Raw genomic sequence first — 21,583 nt, 5'->3', positions numbered from 1 at the left:
TCAGGCAGGAATGTGAGACATGAGTCCTACCGCGGGATTCGAGGAGGGAAGCCAGCACTCGGAGGGCTCTGCACAGCTGTTCCTGGCCTCCCCAGTCTCTTTCCAATGCGGGGAAAGGGTGAACACGCTGTCTCGAAGCCTGAGTGCTAACGTTAGATGGTTGATTGGTGCCTGGTGAACCTTTCACACTGCGTCCAGAATACCACGTACCCAGTTTTCCCTGGAATATCTCCCAGCTGACCAGATGTACTGCCATGTGCAAAATTGTTTTCGGCTCTTCCTGGCACGGCTCAGGCAGTGTTGAATGAACGGCAGTTAAAGAACGTGGTCCCAGAACGAATGTGAGCCGCTCTTCCAGTATGTCCCTATAAATCATAAATTGCTGTCTCTGCGGCTTCATTATTACTAAATTTTGACTAATTGCATTCTTAGTAAAGTGTAATTCAACAACCCATGTGAGTTTTATAAAAGAGCAGGCTGTTGGCCTCGCGTACACATTGGGACTACTTAAAAATACAGATAGCGCAGCTTTTCTTGAATCCCGATCCCCAGTGATGCGTAGGCAGGGATATATTTCTGAGTTGCTCAGATGATTGTAGTTATGACCGAGGATAGGCATCACCGCTCCAAAGTTTCGAAAGGCTGAGAGACATGAGCTACTGCACAGAGTTTGGGATTCTAAACTCTAAGACACATTGAAATATGTTTGTGCACTCCTCTCCTACTGACTTATGTTGACCTGATTCACACTTGTGGCCAACCAAACAGTGTATTTGGTCATTGTTAGTTTTGGTTTGTATTTTATTAACCATAGTGAGGTTGATTCAACTATAGGTAGACCCCTTTGTTTTGTTTTGTTTTGTCTTTTCTTTTTCTTTTCTGCTCTGTTCTGTTCTTTTCCATTCTCTTCTTGGTAACTCTACAACATAGTTCCAGATATGCTGTTCGAATAATGCAAAATTTAGGAAATATTTATAGGTCCAAATTCAACCCTTCCTTTCCTGATACCATCATTATCAATTATGTGTCATTGAGAAAGTTCAATCTGGACACTTTTCGAGAAAGGCTGTCCCAAATCTTTCTACTTGTTATTGTGGGAATAACTCCCAATTACTCAGTGCATAGAGTAGCCAACTTTGGGCCCCTTGCCTCATAATGGGATATAATATAATACAGAATTGTCAAGAGTAGAAATTATGTCTAAAGCATTTTATTCAGGAAGAGCTCTGCCTCTTTATTGGGTTAACTCAGATTTGTTCTCTCCATGGCTGCTGCATCTTACCTGGATTTATCATCACCATGAGCTCTGTCCTGACTTCCAGACAGATACACGGTGAACACACACCCAGGCTAACCGGGCAGAAGTCCTTGACTGCATTTCACATCCTGGGATCAGCAGCCAGGCCAGCCAAAGGTCATACTCTACCGAGTCAGAGTTCTTGTTTGTGGCAAATCAATCATTTCCGCCTGTGAATGCAGTCCCCTCCAGGCTGCAAAAACCATGTGACCTTTAGCAGTAGTGGCCGTGTGCCCAGAAAGTTCCCCAGACCACATGTTTTCATTTCATTCTGGTTACCTAAAGCCAGGATAGAGCATACAGGAGACTGACTTCCTACTCTTTTTCTCCCNCCAGCTTTGACACCAGAATCAAGGTGTTTCCCAACGGGACTCTGGTGGTGAAATCCGTCACAGACAAGGATGCGGGGGACTACCTGTGCGTTGCCCGGAATAAGGTTGGTGATGACTTTGTCGTGCTCAAGGTGAACGTGGTCATGAAACCGGCCAAGATCGAGCACAAGGAGAATGACCACAAGGTCTTCTACGGAGGTGACCTGAAAGTGGATTGTGTGGCCACTGGGCTTCCCAACCCTGAGATCTCCTGGAGCCTCCCGGACGGCAGCCTGGTCAACTCCTTCATGCAGTCTGACGACGGCGGTGGCCGTACCAAACGCTACGTGGTTTTTAACAACGGGACACTCTACTTCAATGAAGTGGGCATGCGGGAGGAAGGGGATTACACTTGCTTTGCCGAAAACCAGGTTGGCAAGGATGAGATGAGGGTGCGGGTCAAGGTGGTCACAGAGCCCGCCGCCATCCGGAACAAGACGTACACCGTGGTCCAGGTTCCCTATGGCGATGTGGTCACTGTGGCGTGTGAAGCCAAAGGGGAACCCACGCCCCGGGTGACGTGGCTTTCTCCAGCCAACAGGCTGATCCCCGTCTCCTCCGATAAGTACCAGATATACCAAGATGGCACTCTTCTCATTCAGAAAGCTCAGCGCTCAGACAGCGGCAATTACACCTGTGTGGTCAGGAACAGCGCCGGGGAGGACCGGAAAACAGTCTGGATCCACGTCAACGTCCAGTCGCCCACCATCAACGGGAACCCTAACGCCATCACCACCGTGCGGGAGATCGCGGCCGGAGGGAGTCGCAAACTCATTGACTGCCAGGCGGAAGGCATCCCCACGCCGAGGGTCTTGTGGGCCTTTCCCGAGGGCGTGGTTCTTCCGGCCCCGTACTATGGGAACCGAATCACCATCCATCGCAACGGCACACTGGACATCAGGAGTCTGAGGAAGAGCGACTCCGTGCAGCTGGCGTGCATCGGCCGCAACGAGGGAGGGGAAGCCAGGCTGATTGTCCAGCTCACGGTCTTGGACCCCGTGGAGAAGCCCATCTTCCATGACCCGATCAGTGAGAAGATCACCGCCATGGCCGGCCACACTATCAGTCTCAACTGCTCGGCCGCAGGGACCCCAATGCCCACCCTGCTGTGGGTCCTTCCCAATGGGACAGAGCTCCAGAGTGGCCAACAGCTGCAGAGATTCTACCATAAGGGTGACGGCATGTTGCACATCAGTGGCCTCTCCTCCGTGGACGCCGGGGCTTACCGCTGCGTGGCCCGCAACTCAGCCGGCTACTCGGAGAGGCTAGTTTCCCTGAAGGTGGGACTGAAACCCCAGGTCAGCAACCAGTATCACAATCTGGTGAGCATCATCAACGGGGAGACCCTTCAGCTGCACTGCACCCCTCCGGGGGGCCGCTCGGCTCGCCTCTCTTGGACGCTCCCCAATGCCATGCTGTTGGAGGGCCCCCAAACACGGGGGCGCTTTTCCCTCTGGGAAAACGGCACCCTCACGGTGCGCGATGCTTCCGTCTTCGACAGGGGAACCTACGTCTGCAAGGTGGACACGGAGTACGGCCCTTCCGTCGTGAACTTTCCAGTTATCGTGATAGCGTATCCGCCGCGGATCACCAGTGAGCCAACGCCCGTCATCTACACGCGGCCCGGGAACACCGTCAAGATGAACTGCATGGCCATGGGGATTCCCAAAGCCGAGATCACCTGGGACCTGCCCGACAACTCGCACCTGACCGCCGGGGCGCAGGCGCGTCTCTATGGGAACAGATTCCTTCACCCCCAGGGCTCCCTGACCATCCAGCAGGCCACACACAGAGACGCGGGTTTCTACAAGTGCACTGCGAAAAACATCCTAGGCACTGACTCGAAAACTACTTACATCCACGTCTACTGAAACGCCGCCCCCCAGAATGTGGACTCCACAGTTAGAACAAAGCGTCATTTGTAAGGAAAGCCGCCTCAGTCAGCTGGTCAGAACGCTTAATGGGTCTGTCACGGTGCTCGGGGGGCCCCCGTCTGGGTTTCAGGTTCATGTTGACTTTGACCTACGCTTGTCGGCAAAAGGAAGCAGTGGCAACACGAGAACGATGGTTTGGCCTCTCCGGGGACCTTCATTCGTGTTTATGGGATGTCGTGTGCTCGCAGGAGCTGGGCACGTAGGGTGCTGTCTGATTTGCAGACCACGTCTACTATACTGGGCATCTGTAGCCGACCTAAGGAGCACTCACTGAAAATAAACCATAGAGATTACCAGTGCCTTGCTAACCCATTGAAGATGCATCCCCTAGTTAATCTGCTGCAGCCCTAACATGATAGAATGTTCTAGAATGACTACCCATCTTCCACTTATGTTCTGTCACTTTAGAACTCCAGCTTGCCCTGGAAGGGCTTAGAAGCACAATGACTGATGTCTTTGTAATGTACAAGTTGCGTACGATACAGCTACCGTTTTATATGGGACTCACTTTTTATATAATGGATTCACTTCCTCCCTGGAACTCACTTTCTATATATTGTCTTACATAAAGACATGTTTTATATTTTTCTTTCCAATCAGACGATGAGGCTAGAGAGAAAGAAATACTTTCCGTCTCATTAAAAATAATAAATTATTGGTCTTTACAAGACTTGGCTACATGAGAGCAGGCATGGAAATGCAATTGAAAAAAAAACATATATCCTCCAAACTTCCTTGAGAAAATTCAGTAACTGCTATTATATTACCTTCCCCGCACCCCTACAGTGTGGGAGGCTGGGATATTGGATTTCCTTGTTTGGGGATTTATCTTGAGAGCTGAAGTCAGTGGGTGGGGGGAAGGGGCAGGAGAGAGCTAAGCCGTGCCCCTGCACAATGAATCCAGGGCCTCCTGGAAAAGCCTGGAAATGTCTCTCCCTCACGCCATACCCCATCGGTGTGTGCTCATGGAAAATAGGAGACATGTTTATCCCCGTGACTGCTTTACTGTATTTTTAAGGTCAATATAATGTACATTTGATAATAAAATAATATTTTCCAAATAACCAGGCAATGATAATAGTCCTATTTTCCAGGGCAAGAGCATTTCAAGTGAATTTGGGTATAAAGCACAGTGTTTGAAAAACTGCTTTTATCCAGCACATTGGAATTATTTTATTGTCTACAAGGGTTTAATAGGCAAGGAAACTGAGTAGCTCCAACCATGCATTTTACAGGAAGGCAGGGTGAGACCCTCCCATCCTAGGGGGTGTTGGTTGCAGTAAGAAGGAAGATGATCAGGGGCACCTGGGTGGCTCAGTCGGTTGACCACCCAACTTTGGCTTTAATCATGATCTTTTGGTTTGTGGGTTCGAGCCCCATGTCGGGCTCTGTGGTGTCAGCTCAGAGCCTGGAATCTGCTTCGGATTCTGTTTCTCTCTGTCTCTCTCTGCCCCTCCCCTGGTCGCACTCTGTCTCTCTAAAATGAATAAAGGTTAAAAAAGTAAAAAAAAAAAAAAAGAAAGAAAGAAACAAGTCAGTCGGGTGGTGGGGTGGGGAACACGGTGCCTTGGCAATAGCTCAGGAAATTCTCTTTAGGAAAGACACATCTGGGGCACATGTCCTAGTCTTCTTCAACTATGCAAAACTGTCATTGTTTTGTTTCCCCCAAGAGGAAAAGCGAAACTCAAGATAAATATTTAGGAAGAACACGACTATCCGTGTTGACAGAAAGTACAGTGCTGCCAATCTTTAGTGAGTGGTGGTCACTGACACAAAACAGTGTGTGGCTTTCCGTGATCTGTGGGATGTAGAGAGGTCTCTCGTCTGTCCCTCATTAATCCACTTATTTTGCTCATACAAAGGCGCACTGCCCTTACTATGTGTCGGGTACAAGGACAGCCCCTGAGAGGAAAATGTGTGCAGGGAACACTTCTTGCCTCTAGAGTTCATTCTCCAAAGACGAGTCTTCAGCCAGATGAGGGCTTCTCGACCTCTGCACCCATTCGGGGCTGAGCACTGTCTGGGGTGGGGGAGTCCTGTGCACCGTAGGGCGTTGAGGCGTGTTCTTGTTCTCCCCCACCAGATGCTGGTGGCACGTGCCACTCCAGGCATGACAACGAAAAGATGGCTCCAAATATTGCCAAATGCACCTGCTAAGATTGACCCTCGTTGAGAACCAATCCCATAGATGCCAGATAAATGGCGGAGGATGAAGATGAAGAGGAAAAATAGATAGATAGATGGACAGATGAAGAAGATGATGATGGTGAAGATGATGAATAGATAAATAGATGGATAGATGAAGGAGATGATGATGAAGATGATGAATAGATAGTTTGATAGATGATGAAGATGATGGTGAAGATAATAAATAGATAAATAGATGGATATGATGATGATGATGATGATGATGATGATGATGATGAAGATAAATAAATAGATCGATGATAATACTTTCATGGGTGGGCTCCACAAACGTCCTTAAGGATTTGCCCTGTCCTGCCGTAGGCAAGTTAGGATGGCAGGAAGGGGCATTTGGTGGTCTTCACTCACTGTTTTCCTGAAGGATGTAAAGCAGATGTACAGGTCAGCCTGACACAAGTCGGAGACCTTCAGAACCATTAGACGGGGTTCAGAGAGCTTTTGGAGTCCAGGGGACTCAAAGGCCACATCACATGGAAGGGCGGCCAACATTTTTATGCCTGGGAAGTCATAGAGGGATGTCTGGGCAGAGTGAGATGGACTCACTCTCCAGGAGCAAACGCATTTAAATCAGTTTGCCCAGAATAAGGATGTGTGTGTGATTTCAGATTATTAACTGGAAACACATAGGGTTCCACTATGACTGGTAAGTAGTATATTAACTCAATAATGCATCAACTGAAAGATCGTATCCCCCAGCCGCCCTCCACGAACTACTGACGTTGAGCACATGTCTTTGTACATCTGTGCGCACAAGCAAAATTCTTAGCTAGCAGACAGCTGTCACTCTTTGTGACCAGGGTTTCACTGTAAAACAGAACTCAAACTGGGCAATTCAGGTTCTACTTGCAAGTAGAGCTCTCATTCCAATGAAGCTGGACAGGACTCGAGGTCTGGTGAGGGAAGCCTCTGTCCTGCTACTAAGTGGAAAGTTCAGGACACTGCACCCTGTAGGGGCCTTTTCTGCACTTTTTATCACGTGAGACCAAACTACAGATGGGCAGCGGGGTTTGTTTCTGGGTTCAGGGAGGGCCTGATATTTTGGGAAAGGAAAGCCCAAAGGTCCTTTTAACCCCAACCCAAGTGTCTGGCTATTCAGCCTTCCTAACAGAATTAACCTTATTATGTCATGAGAAGTCAGTGGCTCTCCTTCCTGGCTTAGTGTTGTGATCACCTTGGGAAGATTAAAAACTCCTCATTTCTGGTGCGTTCATTTCTTGGGGCTGCCATAACCAATTGCCACAAATTGGGGTGGGGGTGGGTAGGGTGTAAAGTGATTGAAATTTATGCTCTCCCAGTTCTGGGGAGCAGATGCTTGAGATCCAGGTGGGGCCGGACCACTGAGATCCATGCGGGGTGAGATCCAGGTGGGGCAGGGCAGTGTTCCCTCCAGAGGCTCTAAGGGAAGATCCTTCCCATCTTTTCCAGCAGATGCCCCTGGACTTGTGGCCATGTCCCTCCTGTCATTGGGTTTAAGGTCTACTTGGATAATCTAGGATGAACTCATCTAGAGATCTTTTGCCTAATTATGTCTTCAAAACTTGTTTTCCTAAGTAAGTTCCATTCATAGGTTTCAGGGTTTAGGATGTGGACATATCTTTTGGGGGGCCATCATTCAACCCCATACACCAACCCATATGTCTAACTAATTAAACCAGAATCTTTGAGGAAGAAGCCCCTGTGATTATAATCTACATCAAGGTCAAGATGAACAAGTGGCTGGTTTAGGGCTGAGATCCATCCAGTGGTTTGACAAATCTATACCAGAGTCCATTTTGCATTTCCTAACAGGTTAATACTCTCTGGGGCAACCTAATGTGTTAATTTCTGCCATATTACAGGGCCCCTCCCCGTATAGACATCAGAGCCTTGGTATATGCTGTTTAACTTCCTGTGCTCTGTTTTCAGACATGGGAGAAAGAGGAAGCTCACTGCACACCTACCTTAAAGGGTCACTGTTTAGATACGAAATAATATGCTTAGAACAGAGACTTACCCATTGCATGTGCCTCCTATGCTTTGCTATTTCAATACTTCGTGCTTTTATTTCCCAAGCTTTTAAAATAGCTCTGGTTTCCAACGCACGTTCACACACTGTATTCCATTTAGTCTTCACAAATGCACTTGGAACTCTTCTGAGGAAGAATTCTTCATGATGATATAATCTGCTCCTGTGCCATGAGTCCTTGGCTGGGACTTGCCCATTCAAAGCCACGTAGCAGGACCTGAACCAGAACCCAGAACCCAGAAGCGATCTGTGTCCTGGGCTGGGCTCTGCTCAACTGTGAGGCTTATTAGAATACGGCAGAAACAACAAAGCATTGAAATCAATGAGATGTGGTCTTGAATTTAAGTTCTGCCCGTTATCAACTATGAGAACCCAAGTATGATTTTCATTAGCTTCCATCACGTATTCAGAGGACATTAACACTCCTCACTTTATCCATTGACATAACATACAGACAGAGGGACACTGGTTAAAAGTCCTATTTAAAAAAAAAATTCTTGGGCGCCTAGGTGGCTTAGTCGGTTAAGCGTCCGACTCTCGCTTAGGTCATGATCTCGCGGTTCGTGGGTTCGAGCCCCGCGTCGGGCTCTGTGCTGACTGCCAGCTCAGAGCCTGGAGCCTGTTTCAGTCTGTGACTCCCTCTCTCTCTGACCCTCCCCTGCTCACGCTGTCTCTCTCTCTCTCTCTCCTAGAAATAAATAAAAAAAACATTAAAAAAATTCTTACAGCTGAGACTAGTCCATATTAGGGTAACATAAATCATCTGAAAGAGAAATACACATTCTTTGGTTGTTTTAGAAACTCAACGACATGTTTTGATTATGTAAAAAGAAAGTCCACCCCAGTTTGGACTCTCAGAAACAGGTTGAGGTGTGAGAGGAAAGTGAGGGGGTGCAGACAGAAGCACAGAGGAAAGAGAGAGGGATATAGATAGATAGATAGATAGATAGATAGATAGATAGAAAGATAGACAGACATAGTACATAATATATAAATATATAAAATATGTACAGACAAACATAAAATTATATTTGTATGAATATTGGGATTCAAGATTCAAGAACCCATATTTGAGCCGACTATTAAATCAATGTTTACACTTCCCCCTGACTCCTTCACTTCTCACAATGTCTACGCAAACCTCACATTGTGCACGCTATGGTGTAGTCGCACCTGCTTCACACACCGTAAAAGTATCTGGCACCTTTCAGGATCCATTTGCCCCAGTGACTGCAGCTCATCTGAGCAGATCACGCTCATCGGTCTATGGAAAGTCTTCCATCCATAAAGCAAAATGCCACAATCCGGAATAGTATCCAGACCTTTCCACCCATCTTAACATAGTCTTAATAATCATTTCTTATTTTAAACCTTAGGTAAGAAGAGAGGGATACATGAACAGATGGGATTCCAAGTGTAGAGATGGACAACTTCATAAGGCATACATAGGACGGAAATACAACTTGGGAAACATTTTCAACCCTAAAAAACGAATTTTAAAAATCTTGGTAATATTTTATTTGGTACATATTCCCATTTTAGTACATAAAAACATTTTTACTTTTATTTTTATTAAAGTTTATTTATTTTGAGAGAGAGTGGGTGAGGGGCAGAGAGAGAGAGAGGGAGGAACAGAGCAAGAGTCAGAGAGATGAGGGACAGAATCCCAAGCAGGCTCCCCAAGCAGGGGTGCCATCAGTGCACAGCAGGGCTCAAACTCACAAACCGTGAGACCATGACCTGAGCCAAGAAGGGTCGGAGAGTCAACCGACCCTAGAAACATTTTAAAAAGATACCCCTAGAAAACATTTTAAAAAGAAACCCTACCACATATTGTAGCCTGGATGTAAATCTGGTGCCCCAGATACTAAATCTCTGAGGTTTTTCTCCTACTAAAATATTGATAGGAATGCAATTTCCCTAACACAAGGTGATTAGCTATCCTTGAAGCCTGAAGCATCTCCTGATAGATTGCAGAATTTTGGTGAGGTCCATCTTCCCAGTCGGGCAGAGGCTACATTTCCCAGGCTCCCTTGCTTCTGCATGGAGCCACGTGACTAAATCTCACCAAAGATATGTTTCCTTTCCAGGGTGACATGGTGAAGAAGCTGTAATGTATTATTACATTTCCCAGGCTCCTTTGCCTCCACACGGAGTCATGTGAGTAATTATCACCGATCAGGTATCTCCTTTCAGTCTAAGATGATGAAGAAGAAACGATGCACACGTTTCCCAGGATCCCTTTTCTTCCAGATGCAGTCATGGGATCAATCTTCACCAATCAGGTGTCTCACTTCCAGGCTAAAATGATGGATGTAGAAATTAGAAGGCACTACAGGATGGAGGGGCTGCAAGGTGGAAAGAACCTGAATTTCTGAGTAGCCGGGGCTTTTCAGAACACATGGGCTGCCATGTGGACTCCCTGTTACCCTACTGTCCTCTGAAATCTTTCTTCTTATGGCCGCCATAGCTCTTGAGAACCACTGTCCCTCTTGAAAGTAAAGACCCATGCTTCTCAGGCTATGGCTCTGCAAGTCTGGGGTTTATTCTACCCAGAGAATGGTCCCACGTAAGACCATGAGCCATAAAAACACTGTGATGATTAAATGAGATGATACTTGGGAAGAGCATTTCTTTGGAAATGTGGGGGGAAACCAGTTATTATTATTTTTATCATTATTACGAATATCTTTACGGATAGATCATATATAACTCAAATTTCTACATGAGTGTGATTTTTTAAATCTCTCCTAGGCTGCGATTTAAAATCCATGGTAGGACTCTGAGTATTAATTATTTATTCTAGAGCAAGGAACTAGTGCCCACGGGACCCCAAATTTCTCCCATCTGTGAGCCCCAGAGAATGCCTGCAGTCCAGGCCAATATTTCAGTTGGATTTGTAAACATGGCAGACATTAAAGTTTCCTACAATGTTTTTTGTCAAAACATCCAGACCCTGAGGTTTTTCCCTCTTGATTGTTTAAGAAATAGAAAGAGAAAAGTATATTATCATTAAAAAAAAAAAAAAAGACATAAAGTGGCTGGAGAGCAGGAATGCATTGTTAGGGAACACTGAATTCAACTTTTCTGTTATGAAAAAGAAAATGTAGACACGCTGCTTTGGGAAGGATAAAGCCAGGCTATTTTCCATTAATGTCTGGCAGCCTGAATTTTAAAACAATAAGAAAAGGTAAATAAACAAAATCTTTAACGGGTTTCACATATAACACGAAGAATCACAAAGTCCCTTTTATTATTTTAGGTTGTATAAGCTTTTGTACAAGTTGTCAAAATAATTCAGTGGTATGTTGAATGGAGTGCATGCCATTCTTCAAGATTTGGCTCCGAATGATTATTAAAATAAATTGTGTGTAAAAGATTTTTTTTTCTATTTTTCTTTCTGGATGATGGGAGGGGGTCAGGTTCTATTTTAAATAAATAGTTAAAGAAAGATGAAAAACACAAGTTTCAGAGGACAGGATTAGTACCCACTATAGTTTCGTTTTCTTATTGTTGATTCTGGAAAATGAGACTTTTGTTAAGCCAGGATTTAAACTAGTAAAAAAAAATAACCACAGAGATTTTTTTTTCCTACAGAAAGTACTGGATTTAGTACATTTCAAATGGGGGGAAATAATCTTTCTTGACAGCTTTCCAGCAGAAACCAGAAAAGTGCACCAAAGGCCACCCACCATGTGGTCACGTTTCAGAAGGGCCGAAACAAATTGGTCAGAAGGAAGGCAGATCCAGGTCCATTTGGGAGAGAAAGAACAAGTCTCAAGTTTCCTCACAGAAGGCTTGTACTACACTGAGTTTTTGTAAAGCCTTTATTTCATACGATAGATGTTATAGGTAAGATACAGCAATATAGCAATACAGAAAAAAAACGAATAAATAAACATTATTCACTTCGCATTACTCAAAAGACACTGAACATACTCAGATCTGGCTGAGTGTGATCACCAACAAAAATTATTTATATATGTAATTTCAATTTTGTTTATATGCCAAAGCACGTGGTTTAAGGTTCATTTATTTTCCGTAACAGTCTATGGTTTTCATACTCCAGGGCCGTTAGTGGGACTAAAATCCCATTATATGGATGCGCCATAAAGTGTTCAACCATTTCTTGGTGGACATCTGGATCGTTTCATATTTTGCAGAGTCTCCCATTAATGTCTGAAATTCGATGGCATAGGATTGCTGCAGGAAAGAATGTGAATGTATCTGAGGTTGTTGCCAAACATTGGGAAATACCCTATAAAAAGGGTTTCCAACTTTAATAGCTCCCATCCTGGCATATGACAGTGCCATTTACCCACACTTAATGCCCAAGATTTCTTATCATATTAATAGCTCCTAATTGGGTACTTAGACAGAAGTGTGTTTTTTCTATCTTTCATGCATATTAACTAACAAACTGCATACCTTGGCAATTTCATAAAGGAAGCATTTATTAGCCTGTCCCCACATTTCTGTTGAGCTGTTTAGATTTTGTTTTTGAGTAGTAATAATTTACATAACAAGGCATTAACAGGTCCTAAATATAGCAAATGCTCCATGAGGCATTAATGTCCTAAATATAGCAAGTATTTTGTCATATTTTGTTATCCATTCTTTTCCTCTCGAATTTGTTGATGGAACTGCATTTTTCTCGAAGGCAAGTTTTAAAACTGTTCAGAGCTCTATCTCTCACATTCCCCTGTTTTCACCTTTGTTTGGAAAGCCTTTCCTCATTCTGAGATTAGACGTTCCCGTACCTCCGTTTATAGTTGTCTTTTTAAAAATTATTTTATGTTTATTTATCATTTTTTTTTGAGAGACAGAGTGAGACAGAGTGAGTGGGAGAAGGGTAGAGAGAGGAGACACAGAATCTGAAACAGGCTCCAGGCTCTGAGCTGGCTGTCAGCACAGAGCCCGACGTGGGGCTCGAACCCATGAACTCAGATCATGACCTGAGCTGAAATCGGACACTTAACTGACTGAGCCACCCAGGCGCCCCCTCATTTTTGTTTTTTAAGTCCATTCATTTATTTTGAAAAGGGGGAGGGGCAGAGAGAAGCATAGACAGAATCGAAAGCAGGCTTCACGCCATCAACACATAGCCCAATGCAGGGCTCGAACTCATGAATCACAAGACCATGAAGTGATCTGAGGTCAAGAGTGAGATGCTTGGGGCGCCTTGGTGGCTCAGTCAGTTAAGCGTCCAACTTCAGCTCAGGTCATGATCTCACGGTTCATGGGTTCGAGCCCCACGTAGGGCTCTGTGCCAACAGCTCAGAGCCTGGAGCCTGTTTCAGATTCTGTGTCTCCCTCTCTCTCTGACCCTCCCCTGCTCACGCTGTCTCTCTCTCTCAGAAATAAATAAAACAGTTAAAAAAATAAAAATAAAAAAGAGTCAGATGTTGAACTGACTGTACCACCCAGGTGCCCTTATTTTTCATTTCTAAATATTAAAACCATAAACATTTGGAACCTACTTGACTCTGTGGTATGAGGTGAAAATTTTCTTTGGCCTGATTATCCAACCAATCATTCTAATGCCGCATATTAACTTAGCATTTCCCCAGGGACAGAATCTCTACTTAAGTTTTTATCTCTAGTCTACTGTAGAGTGTTTTATGACATGTGTTAATATGACAGTGCAAGTTTCTTAAATCCTTTTCTCACTGTCATGTGCATTCTTACAAACTTTTCCCTTGAGATAAATTTCATTTACACATTTCATAATAAGAAGATTAGATTTCAACTGGAATGTCTTAAATAAATGAACTTTTGCAGTATTTTTGTAGATTTTTTTATGTGTTATTGTATGCTATCTATTAATATAAGAATGTGTCTTCCCATGCAAGGTCATGGCTTGTGCCTCTTTTTATAAGCATCTTTCTTTATCAGAAAATGATATGATTTTAGGGGCCCCTGAGCAGCTCAGTCGGCTAAGCATCCGACTGCGGCTCAGGTCATCATCTTACAGTCTGTGGGTTCGAGCCTCGCATCAGGCTCTGTGCTGACAGCTCAGAGCCTGGAGCCTGTTTCAGATTCTGTGTCTCCTTCTCTCTCTGACCCTCCCCTGCTCACACTGTCTCTCTCTCTCTCTCTCAGAAATAAATAAAAACATTAATAAAAATCAGTGGTCGGATCTTTTCTGCATAGAAGTCTTGAATACATTTGCTAAAAATGTTCTGGAGGCATTTTGTTACCTAATTTTAAGCTGTGTAACAGACTGTATCATCTGCGAACACTGAGAGCATGCGTGTTCCCCTATTCACAGTTGTGTCTCTTATTTATTTTTCTTGTTCTAGTGCACTGGGTATAGGTTCCAAAGCAACAGGTCGCAGTGTTTCTGGTTCTTGCCACATGTTTTACAAACAAATGGGGGCCTTTCCACTTGGGAAAATGTGCACCAGGAAGCCTGCAGCAAAAGTTCGCCACATCTAAGAATAATCTTTCTGACTCTGAAGTACGAAGTGTGTTCTTTGGTCGGGAAGGGGTGCTGAATAAGTCGAAGACCTTTCTCACAAGACCGTGAAGAGCCAGGGGTCAACCATCCAGGAATTCTGTGAGTCCGGCTCAACCATGAATAGCTTGGAATCAGCCACAGTGGGGTATTTACACCAGAGAAATGGGCAAATCAGCGTGTGTGTGTTTGAGAGCTGGTTTGCTGAGCCACCGCTTGTGATCTCGGATATCTCATTCCTGCATTTGCTCCGCAAGTATTCTCTGAGCACATTCTATGTGCCAAACAAGTTGGAAAAAACATGACAAACATTTTAATAATGGGGGCCAAGACTCAGCAGTAATCAGTTGATGCACACAGTGGCAGGAAGTGTTATACGGAGGAAGATGCTCTTAGAGTTTGTAACACACGTGTATAGTCAGACTGGGAGCTCCCAGTTTTCCCTGAAGAAATGATGCATCAGCTCAGACCTTGTCACTTTCCAGGGCTTTCCATGCACCCCATAAATACATAAACAACTCTCCCCTGACTAGAGTATCTACATCAAATACAGAGTCTCCTCCCTTTGTTTTAACCAGCTTTCACCACAATAAACAGAACTCCCTTCAGTAAGCATATCCAAGCCACAGAACTGAATAATAAAGGTTTACTACTCTGAGCGAGATCTGTGATCAAAGGGACAGGGTAGGACATTTCTAGTGGAATTCACGGGAGACCTCAGTGCCCCCCGAAGATCCTTCCTGTGGGAGCTCCCCACATTCACCTCCTCAGAAGGCAACTTATGGCCAACTCTGGCCCTTTTGGTTTCCAGAAAGATCATTCTCTCTTTGGACCAGAGTGCTCTATGGAAAAGATAATGAAGGAGTTCCAAATGGTTTGGAAAAAAAGGAACAAAATAAAATCGTAACTTGGAATCGTTCATATTCTTTCACATCCCACTCAAATTCTGCATGTGTGTGTATTTAACTTCTTGGAAACGTATTTTTTTTCCTTTCCTGGACTCTGTCTGGTGTTGGTAAGCAACTCAAGGTAGCAACAAGTCTTACTTTATCAAGTGTTTATGTGGCAAGGGTGCCATTTTTATTCTTTTTGCTATTATAGTAGCTGATGAAATAGCAGGCTGACGTGTTTACACAGTGACTTTCCTTTTGAGATCAAACCTTTATTCTCACTACAGGGTTACAAGGTCGGTCCACCTTGCGTGGAGCTTTTAAGCTAGAGCAANTGGCGAGGGTGCCATTTTTATTCTTTTTGCTATTATAGTAGCTGATGAAATAGCAGGCTGACGTGTTTACACAGTGACTTTCCTTTTGAGATCAAACCTTTATTCTCACTACAGGGTTACAAGGTTGGTCCACCTTGCGTGGAGCTTTTAAGCTAGACAGGCAGNCCCAAGCGAAAGTCGGACGCTTAACCGACTAAGCCACCCAGGCGCCCCTTGCTTTGCCTGTTTTAAACCACCTACTATGGACTATGTGACCATGAAGGAATNACCCCAATGACAGTATAGACCTCCTACTAAATGCTCATTAACACGATTAGGTAGGTGAGAGAGTTGTAAATGGGGAATAATCTCGGGTGAGAAAGGGGGTTTTAGGAAGAGGAGCACCCAAGGGAGCTTAAGATCCAGTCAAACACAGACAGGAGGGAAGCATGTCTGGCAGAGAATCAGCTTGAGGAAGGCTTGGGAATCAGGGAGCGGTTCCTTTTAGCTTGGACATGGCTATCAGGAGTGTGCACACCAAACAATGCCGGAGACCTCCCCTTGCACTGTGTTGTGAAGTCTGTTCCATACCGGGATGAACTGGGTAGTCAACATGGAATGCTTATAAGGTTTTTATTTTTTGCTTTGCCTGTTTTAAACCACCTACAATGGACTATGTGACCATGAAGGAATTTTTTTTTTAATGGAGAGTTCACCTGATTCCCATTGGGAAAAATTAACTGGGCGACCAGTACCATTAGTTAGGAGGCAATGGTCATAATTTAGATTAGGATGAAGGAAGGTTTGGTTTAAGGCCATCTGAGCAAAAATAGAAAGGATGAAAGATAATTGAGACATATCAGAGAGGAAGATTCACTAGGATTTGGTAATTGTATGCATGGAAAAGAATACCAATATCAAAAAAATATTTGGTTCTGAGGGACTAACAGTAATGTATCTCCTTTAACAACAGTAAGAGAGGAGCGCCTGGGGGCTCAGTCGGTTGGGCGTCCATCTTTGGCTCAGGTCATGATCTCATGGTCCATGGGTTCGAGCCCCACATCAGGCCCTGTGTGCTGACCGCTTAGAGACTGGAGCCTGCTTCAGATTGTGTGTCTCCCTCTCTCTCTGCCCCTACCCTGCGCTCTCTCTCTTTCTCTCTCAAAAATGAGCATTTAAAAAAAAAGAGTAAGAAAGTTGAAAGTCCCCTACTTTGACGCTGCTCCATTAGAAGCTTTTTTCTACATGGTGGACTGAAGGTATTGAGCACATATTTAGAAATGCCAAGACATCCATTTACGATCAGCAGATTCAGAAAAAAATACGTTAAAAAAATTTTTCACCGATCTTCTTATTTTAAAGTAACTTTTTTGGGTAGTTAGATATTCATTAATATGCTCTGAGCCAAAGATACAAAGAGAAGGAAGGCGTGAGTAGGGGCCAACTCTATTGGGAGAATGTGCATCCAGAAATATGGGGTGGAGTCTGGGCCATGCACTCCAGAAGGTAAAGCTGGGCGTCTTGATTTCGATTTCAAAATCATAACCCCAAGCATGTGCTGATTACAGAGTGCCGAACGTTTATTAGGCTCCTCTAAAACCTCCGTGAGCTGGCCCACGTTAAAGCAATAAAGCACCAAGCAAGAAAACCTGCCTGTTGATACAGAGCCCCGTAAAGTCCACCCCGACTACGTGGGCCAGGGGCAGAGGCCCAGCTGGCCGGCAAAGCTGTGTGCTGGAAAACCAAGGACTCAGGGTGATTTGTTGCACTTGTGGTTGCCTGGAGGGCCCTGGGGCATCAAGAGGATGCCCAGAAACACAGCCTTCCCCACCCAGGTGTCTGCAAGAAAGAATTGCAGACATCCAAAGGCGACAGTGGGAGCCCTCTTTGCCTCTCAGCCCTGGGCAGTGATTCAGACTCTCCGCGGCTACTGCTCACAACCACAGAAACCAACAGAAGGAGAATGGTTGGGGGGAGGAAGAGTCACAGGTCTGCTTTGCAAAACCCCGGATGCCAGCCAGGGAGGGAAGATCCAGCAGGTACAGCTTTCACGGCCACAAGGGTTGATGGTCAACGAGATGAGCCCTGTTCTCATTAGTCTACAAGTTTCGTCAATCTATCGCACCGTCTTGGCGCCCGCAAGCCAAATGCGGACTGCCATCCAAGGTGCCAGGATAAATAAAGCAAGCTGGGCTCGTCCGGGCTTGGGGAGCGGCTTTCGTGTTAAGGGTGGAGCCCATGAAAGCTCGCACTTGTACCAAAAGCTCACAAAAGCCTTTTTCGCATGCCTGTCAAGTGAATCACACTGGAGCCAAAATCACAATAAACGCAACGGCAAAGCAGAGGACGGGCTGAATTGCGCTGTGTGCCCTGGCAATCTGTTGGAGTTGTATTTTATTTCTCGGTGACTGTAACCATGGTAGCACAGAGGAAGGGTCAGGCAGGGCAAAAAGTGCTGCCGTGAGTTTCGGAAAACCCTCCATTATAATTTTCTTATTTTATTATGGGAGTAAAGTGTAATGGCAGAAGCACTACGCCACGGGTTACTGGAACATTCAAACAAAAGTCTTAGGAAAAAGTGGGCAGAGACTATCCCAGATTCCGGAAGTCGTTTAGACAAGACAGAAGGAAATGTTGTGATTAAAAGGGTAGGCCAACAAAATAAAGACCAGCTAAAGACCAGTAAGACCAAAAATGAAAATGAAAAATAATACTCATAAATATTTGCATATATTTGTCTTCACGAGATAAAGAGTATAGTGTGTGTTGCTGACTTTCGGGGAATGTTTGACACCCAGGTGATTTCTGGGTCTCTCTGGAGTCAGACCTCTGGTCCATCCTCTCCAGGCTGCATAGCCATGGGCTGTACATCCTGAATCGAAATTGCACACACTCTGCTCTCTCCACTGCTCCGCAATATCCCTCAAGAGTCTGAAATGGGGGGGGAAAAAAAGAGTCTGAAATGGAAGCAGAAGAATGAACATAAGGATGTCAGCATCTTACCGCCACCCAGCATCCACTTGTTGCCATCCAAGATCGGTTTCCTCATCATCACTGCATACAGCAGGCTTCCGAACATGTCATGTATTCTCCAAATCAAAAAGAATGGGCGCATCCTGGAATTTTCCTTCATACTACTAACAACACGAACTACTCTTTACTGGGGATCTTGAGCCAGGCACTGGGCTAGACATTGTACACTAAAATCTATAATCTTCCAGATAACCCTGGAGACCCTCAGGAACCACCTGGCCCAAGCTGAGAGGACGAGGAAGGAACTGGCTCTACGTTGAACACCTAGGAAGAAACAGCTGGGCTTTGAAGCCAAGCATGTAGACAACAGATCTCTACCATACTTCACACGGCAACGTGCCGTGTCTGTTCTGTAGTGAACGATGACTGTTATTGCCTGAAGAACATCTGTGGTGATCAGCATGTGGGGCACAAGGAAGAGAGCAGCGGCAACACGGATGGCTCCCTAGGTGGTACACTCCAAAGGCACAAGTTTACCTGCTTGGAAAAGATGGGAGCCAGTGCCACCATGATGGAGATCATTGAGAGGCTGTCCAACAGATACTCATGGGAGACTTTCTAAAGCTGAATTTTATATCTGTCTGTCTCTCTATGTACCTATCCATCCATCCATCCATCCATCCATCCATCCACCCATTCATCCATCCATCCATCCATCCATCCTTTCTTATCTGTCTATCCATCTACCCATCTACTATCTATCTATCTATCTATCTATCTATCTATCTATCTATCTATCTATCTAATCTATCATCTATCCATTCTACCATCCCTACATCCATCCTTTCTTATTTACCCATCCATTCATCCATAGTTCCAATCATCCATGTATTCTTATATATCCATCCAAACTTTCTTGTCTATCTATCCATTTTGTATCTGTCTATTATCTATCTATCATCTAGTCATTCTACAACCCAATCTTCCATCCATTTATCCTTTCTGATCTATTCATCCATTTATCCATGTATCTATACACCCATCCATTTATTCTTATCTATGCATCTATCCTTTCTTATCTATCTATCCATCTATCCATCATATATCTCCCTATTATCTATCTATCTATCTATCTATCTATCATCTATCTTCTATCCATTCTACCCATCTGTCCATCCATCCACCCATCCTTATCTATCTATCCATCTACACATATATACGTACATCCATTCATCTATTCCTTTCTATCTATCCATCCATCCACCCATCCTTATCTATCTATCCATCTACACATATATACATACATCCATTCATCTATTCCTTTCTATCTATCCATCCATCCATCCATCCTGTCTGTTTAGCTATCTGTCAACACAGCAAAACTATAAAATAAAACAGAATTTTGTTAAGTTTAAAATATTACCTTTAAAAAAAAGTAGAATTTCATTTATTTGTATATAAACAGGAAGGATTAATCCTTTTCCAAAAAGTATAGCCCTCTCTCCAGGTCTTTGAAGCTTCTTTGTTCATTTGTTCTAACCCTTCTGAATAGGCAGAGCTCTGGGTGTCTGGCTTCTCTTATCTAAGGGCCACATGGCCCACTAAGTTCATTGGAGCCATTGTGGAGAGAAGAAAATTCTGTAGAGCAGATAGGTACCATGTTGACTGTACTATTCCTGTCTGTTCAGAAATATCTTGACAAGCACCCTGTGTGGCCGCAGACCCTAGACTCATGTTATGAAGAAGGTACAGTTCATGCTCATAAACTCCCAACATTGATAACCTTGGGGATAAACACCACAGAGAAAAATGGAAACCTGAGCTCTTTAATACACTCATCATAAAAGTAAAAGCAAAACCAAGCTATCATCTTAAAAAAAAAAACTTAACATTTCCTCTAAAAAAAAAGTAAAAGTAAATTGAATTGTTTTTTTAAAATCCATCCTCGGATTCCTTCTCATTATATTTTTAAGTGTTAGTCTACTCATCTGCTTTCGGTCTGATTTCTCAGAAGCAGACCGTGAGAGAAAGTGCTCCGAACAAACCTATTGCGTGGGGCTCTATTTGGGGGAGAATAAAGCAAGCAAGGTGAGATCTCAGGCCAAGTTCTGCAGAAGGAAACCCCCACTTGAACTTGCGGGGGACTCTGGAGGGTAAGTTTACATCAGGGTTGGTTCATACCACCTTGGCCTGAGAGCTGAAGTAAATTCACACCTCTCCGGAGATGGGGGACGCAGTTCCGGGGAGCTAAGGTCAGTTTTCTGCAGAGGGTCTTGGCTGGGAGAAGCAAGGCACATGTGTATCCAGGGAGGGTGCACAGAACCAGTTGAAGGGACCTTCAGGCGTGGTTGGGCGACCACTGATCATTTCCAATAGACCGCCCTCTCTGTCACCCCACGCTTCAGTCTTCGGTATTGGTGCTGGTGTGCTTCTGTCTACATCCACTCCTGAAATCTTTGGAAATGCTCCTTTCTGAGACACAAGTCATTTCCTCTGGACTAAATTCCTCTATCTCTGCCTCTTCCTTTCTTCTGAACTTCTTACCTGCCCCAGTGGCTACAAGTGTGACCCAGGACGAGCAGGCTTGCCGTCACCCGGCCAGAAATGGGGACAGTCGGGCTCCACCCCAGACCTGCGTGTGCACCCCACGCTTTGACACACATGGTCCTGGGCACCCGCCCGCTCTGGGCATTTCCTCATGGCCAATCTTCAGAGTCTTTGGGGAGAAGGCCCGTTCTGCATGAATCAATTAAAGATACTCCACCACGTGGCTTATTTTTATGACTTCACACTAATTTGTATATGTTTTAAACACAGGTTGCCATTGTTTTAACTTGGCATTTTGACTGTCATAAGCACAGGAATTTCCTCCTAATTAATTAACACGTTATCTTCACAAGCCCACTCCCCATTAGTTATATATATCTAGTTTCTGCATTGGAATCCATGCAAGATAAAATTTCGTGTTCTTTCCAACTCGTGAATATGCTCCTTCCATAAAGGTTTGGGCAATTGTCCTCAAGGTTAGTCTCTAGATTAGGGACTGTGAGTACATGCACAGGGACACCATATTGCTTACCCCCACCCAGCATGTCACACATGTGTCATTATTTGGACTCGCCAGACAGCCTTTCGCT

The 21,583-nt window shown here is 44.6% G+C and overlaps 1 protein-coding gene across 1 annotated transcript in view; it reads left to right on the top strand.

Moving 5' to 3' along the window:
- MXRA5 (matrix remodeling associated 5) overlaps positions 1 to 4,666 on the top strand; it is a 32,619-nt gene extending 27,953 nt beyond the window's left edge. The window contains exon 6 of the mRNA XM_077754697.1: positions 1,604 to 4,666. Coding sequence (XP_077610823.1) covers positions 1,604 to 3,539 — 1,936 coding nt within the window. The 3' untranslated portion in view covers positions 3,540 to 4,666. The remainder of the gene's footprint in view (positions 1 to 1,603) is intronic.
- Positions 4,667 to 21,583: the final 16,917 nt, after the last annotated feature.

The sequence above is a fragment of the Crocuta crocuta genome, unplaced genomic scaffold, assembly GCF_008692635.1.
Source record: "Crocuta crocuta isolate KB4526 unplaced genomic scaffold, BGI_CrCroc_1.0 scaffold221, whole genome shotgun sequence".
NCBI lineage: Eukaryota > Metazoa > Chordata > Mammalia > Carnivora > Hyaenidae > Crocuta > Crocuta crocuta.
The sequence above is the reverse complement of the archived record's forward strand: the minus strand, read 5'-3'. Positions and strand labels throughout refer to the sequence as shown.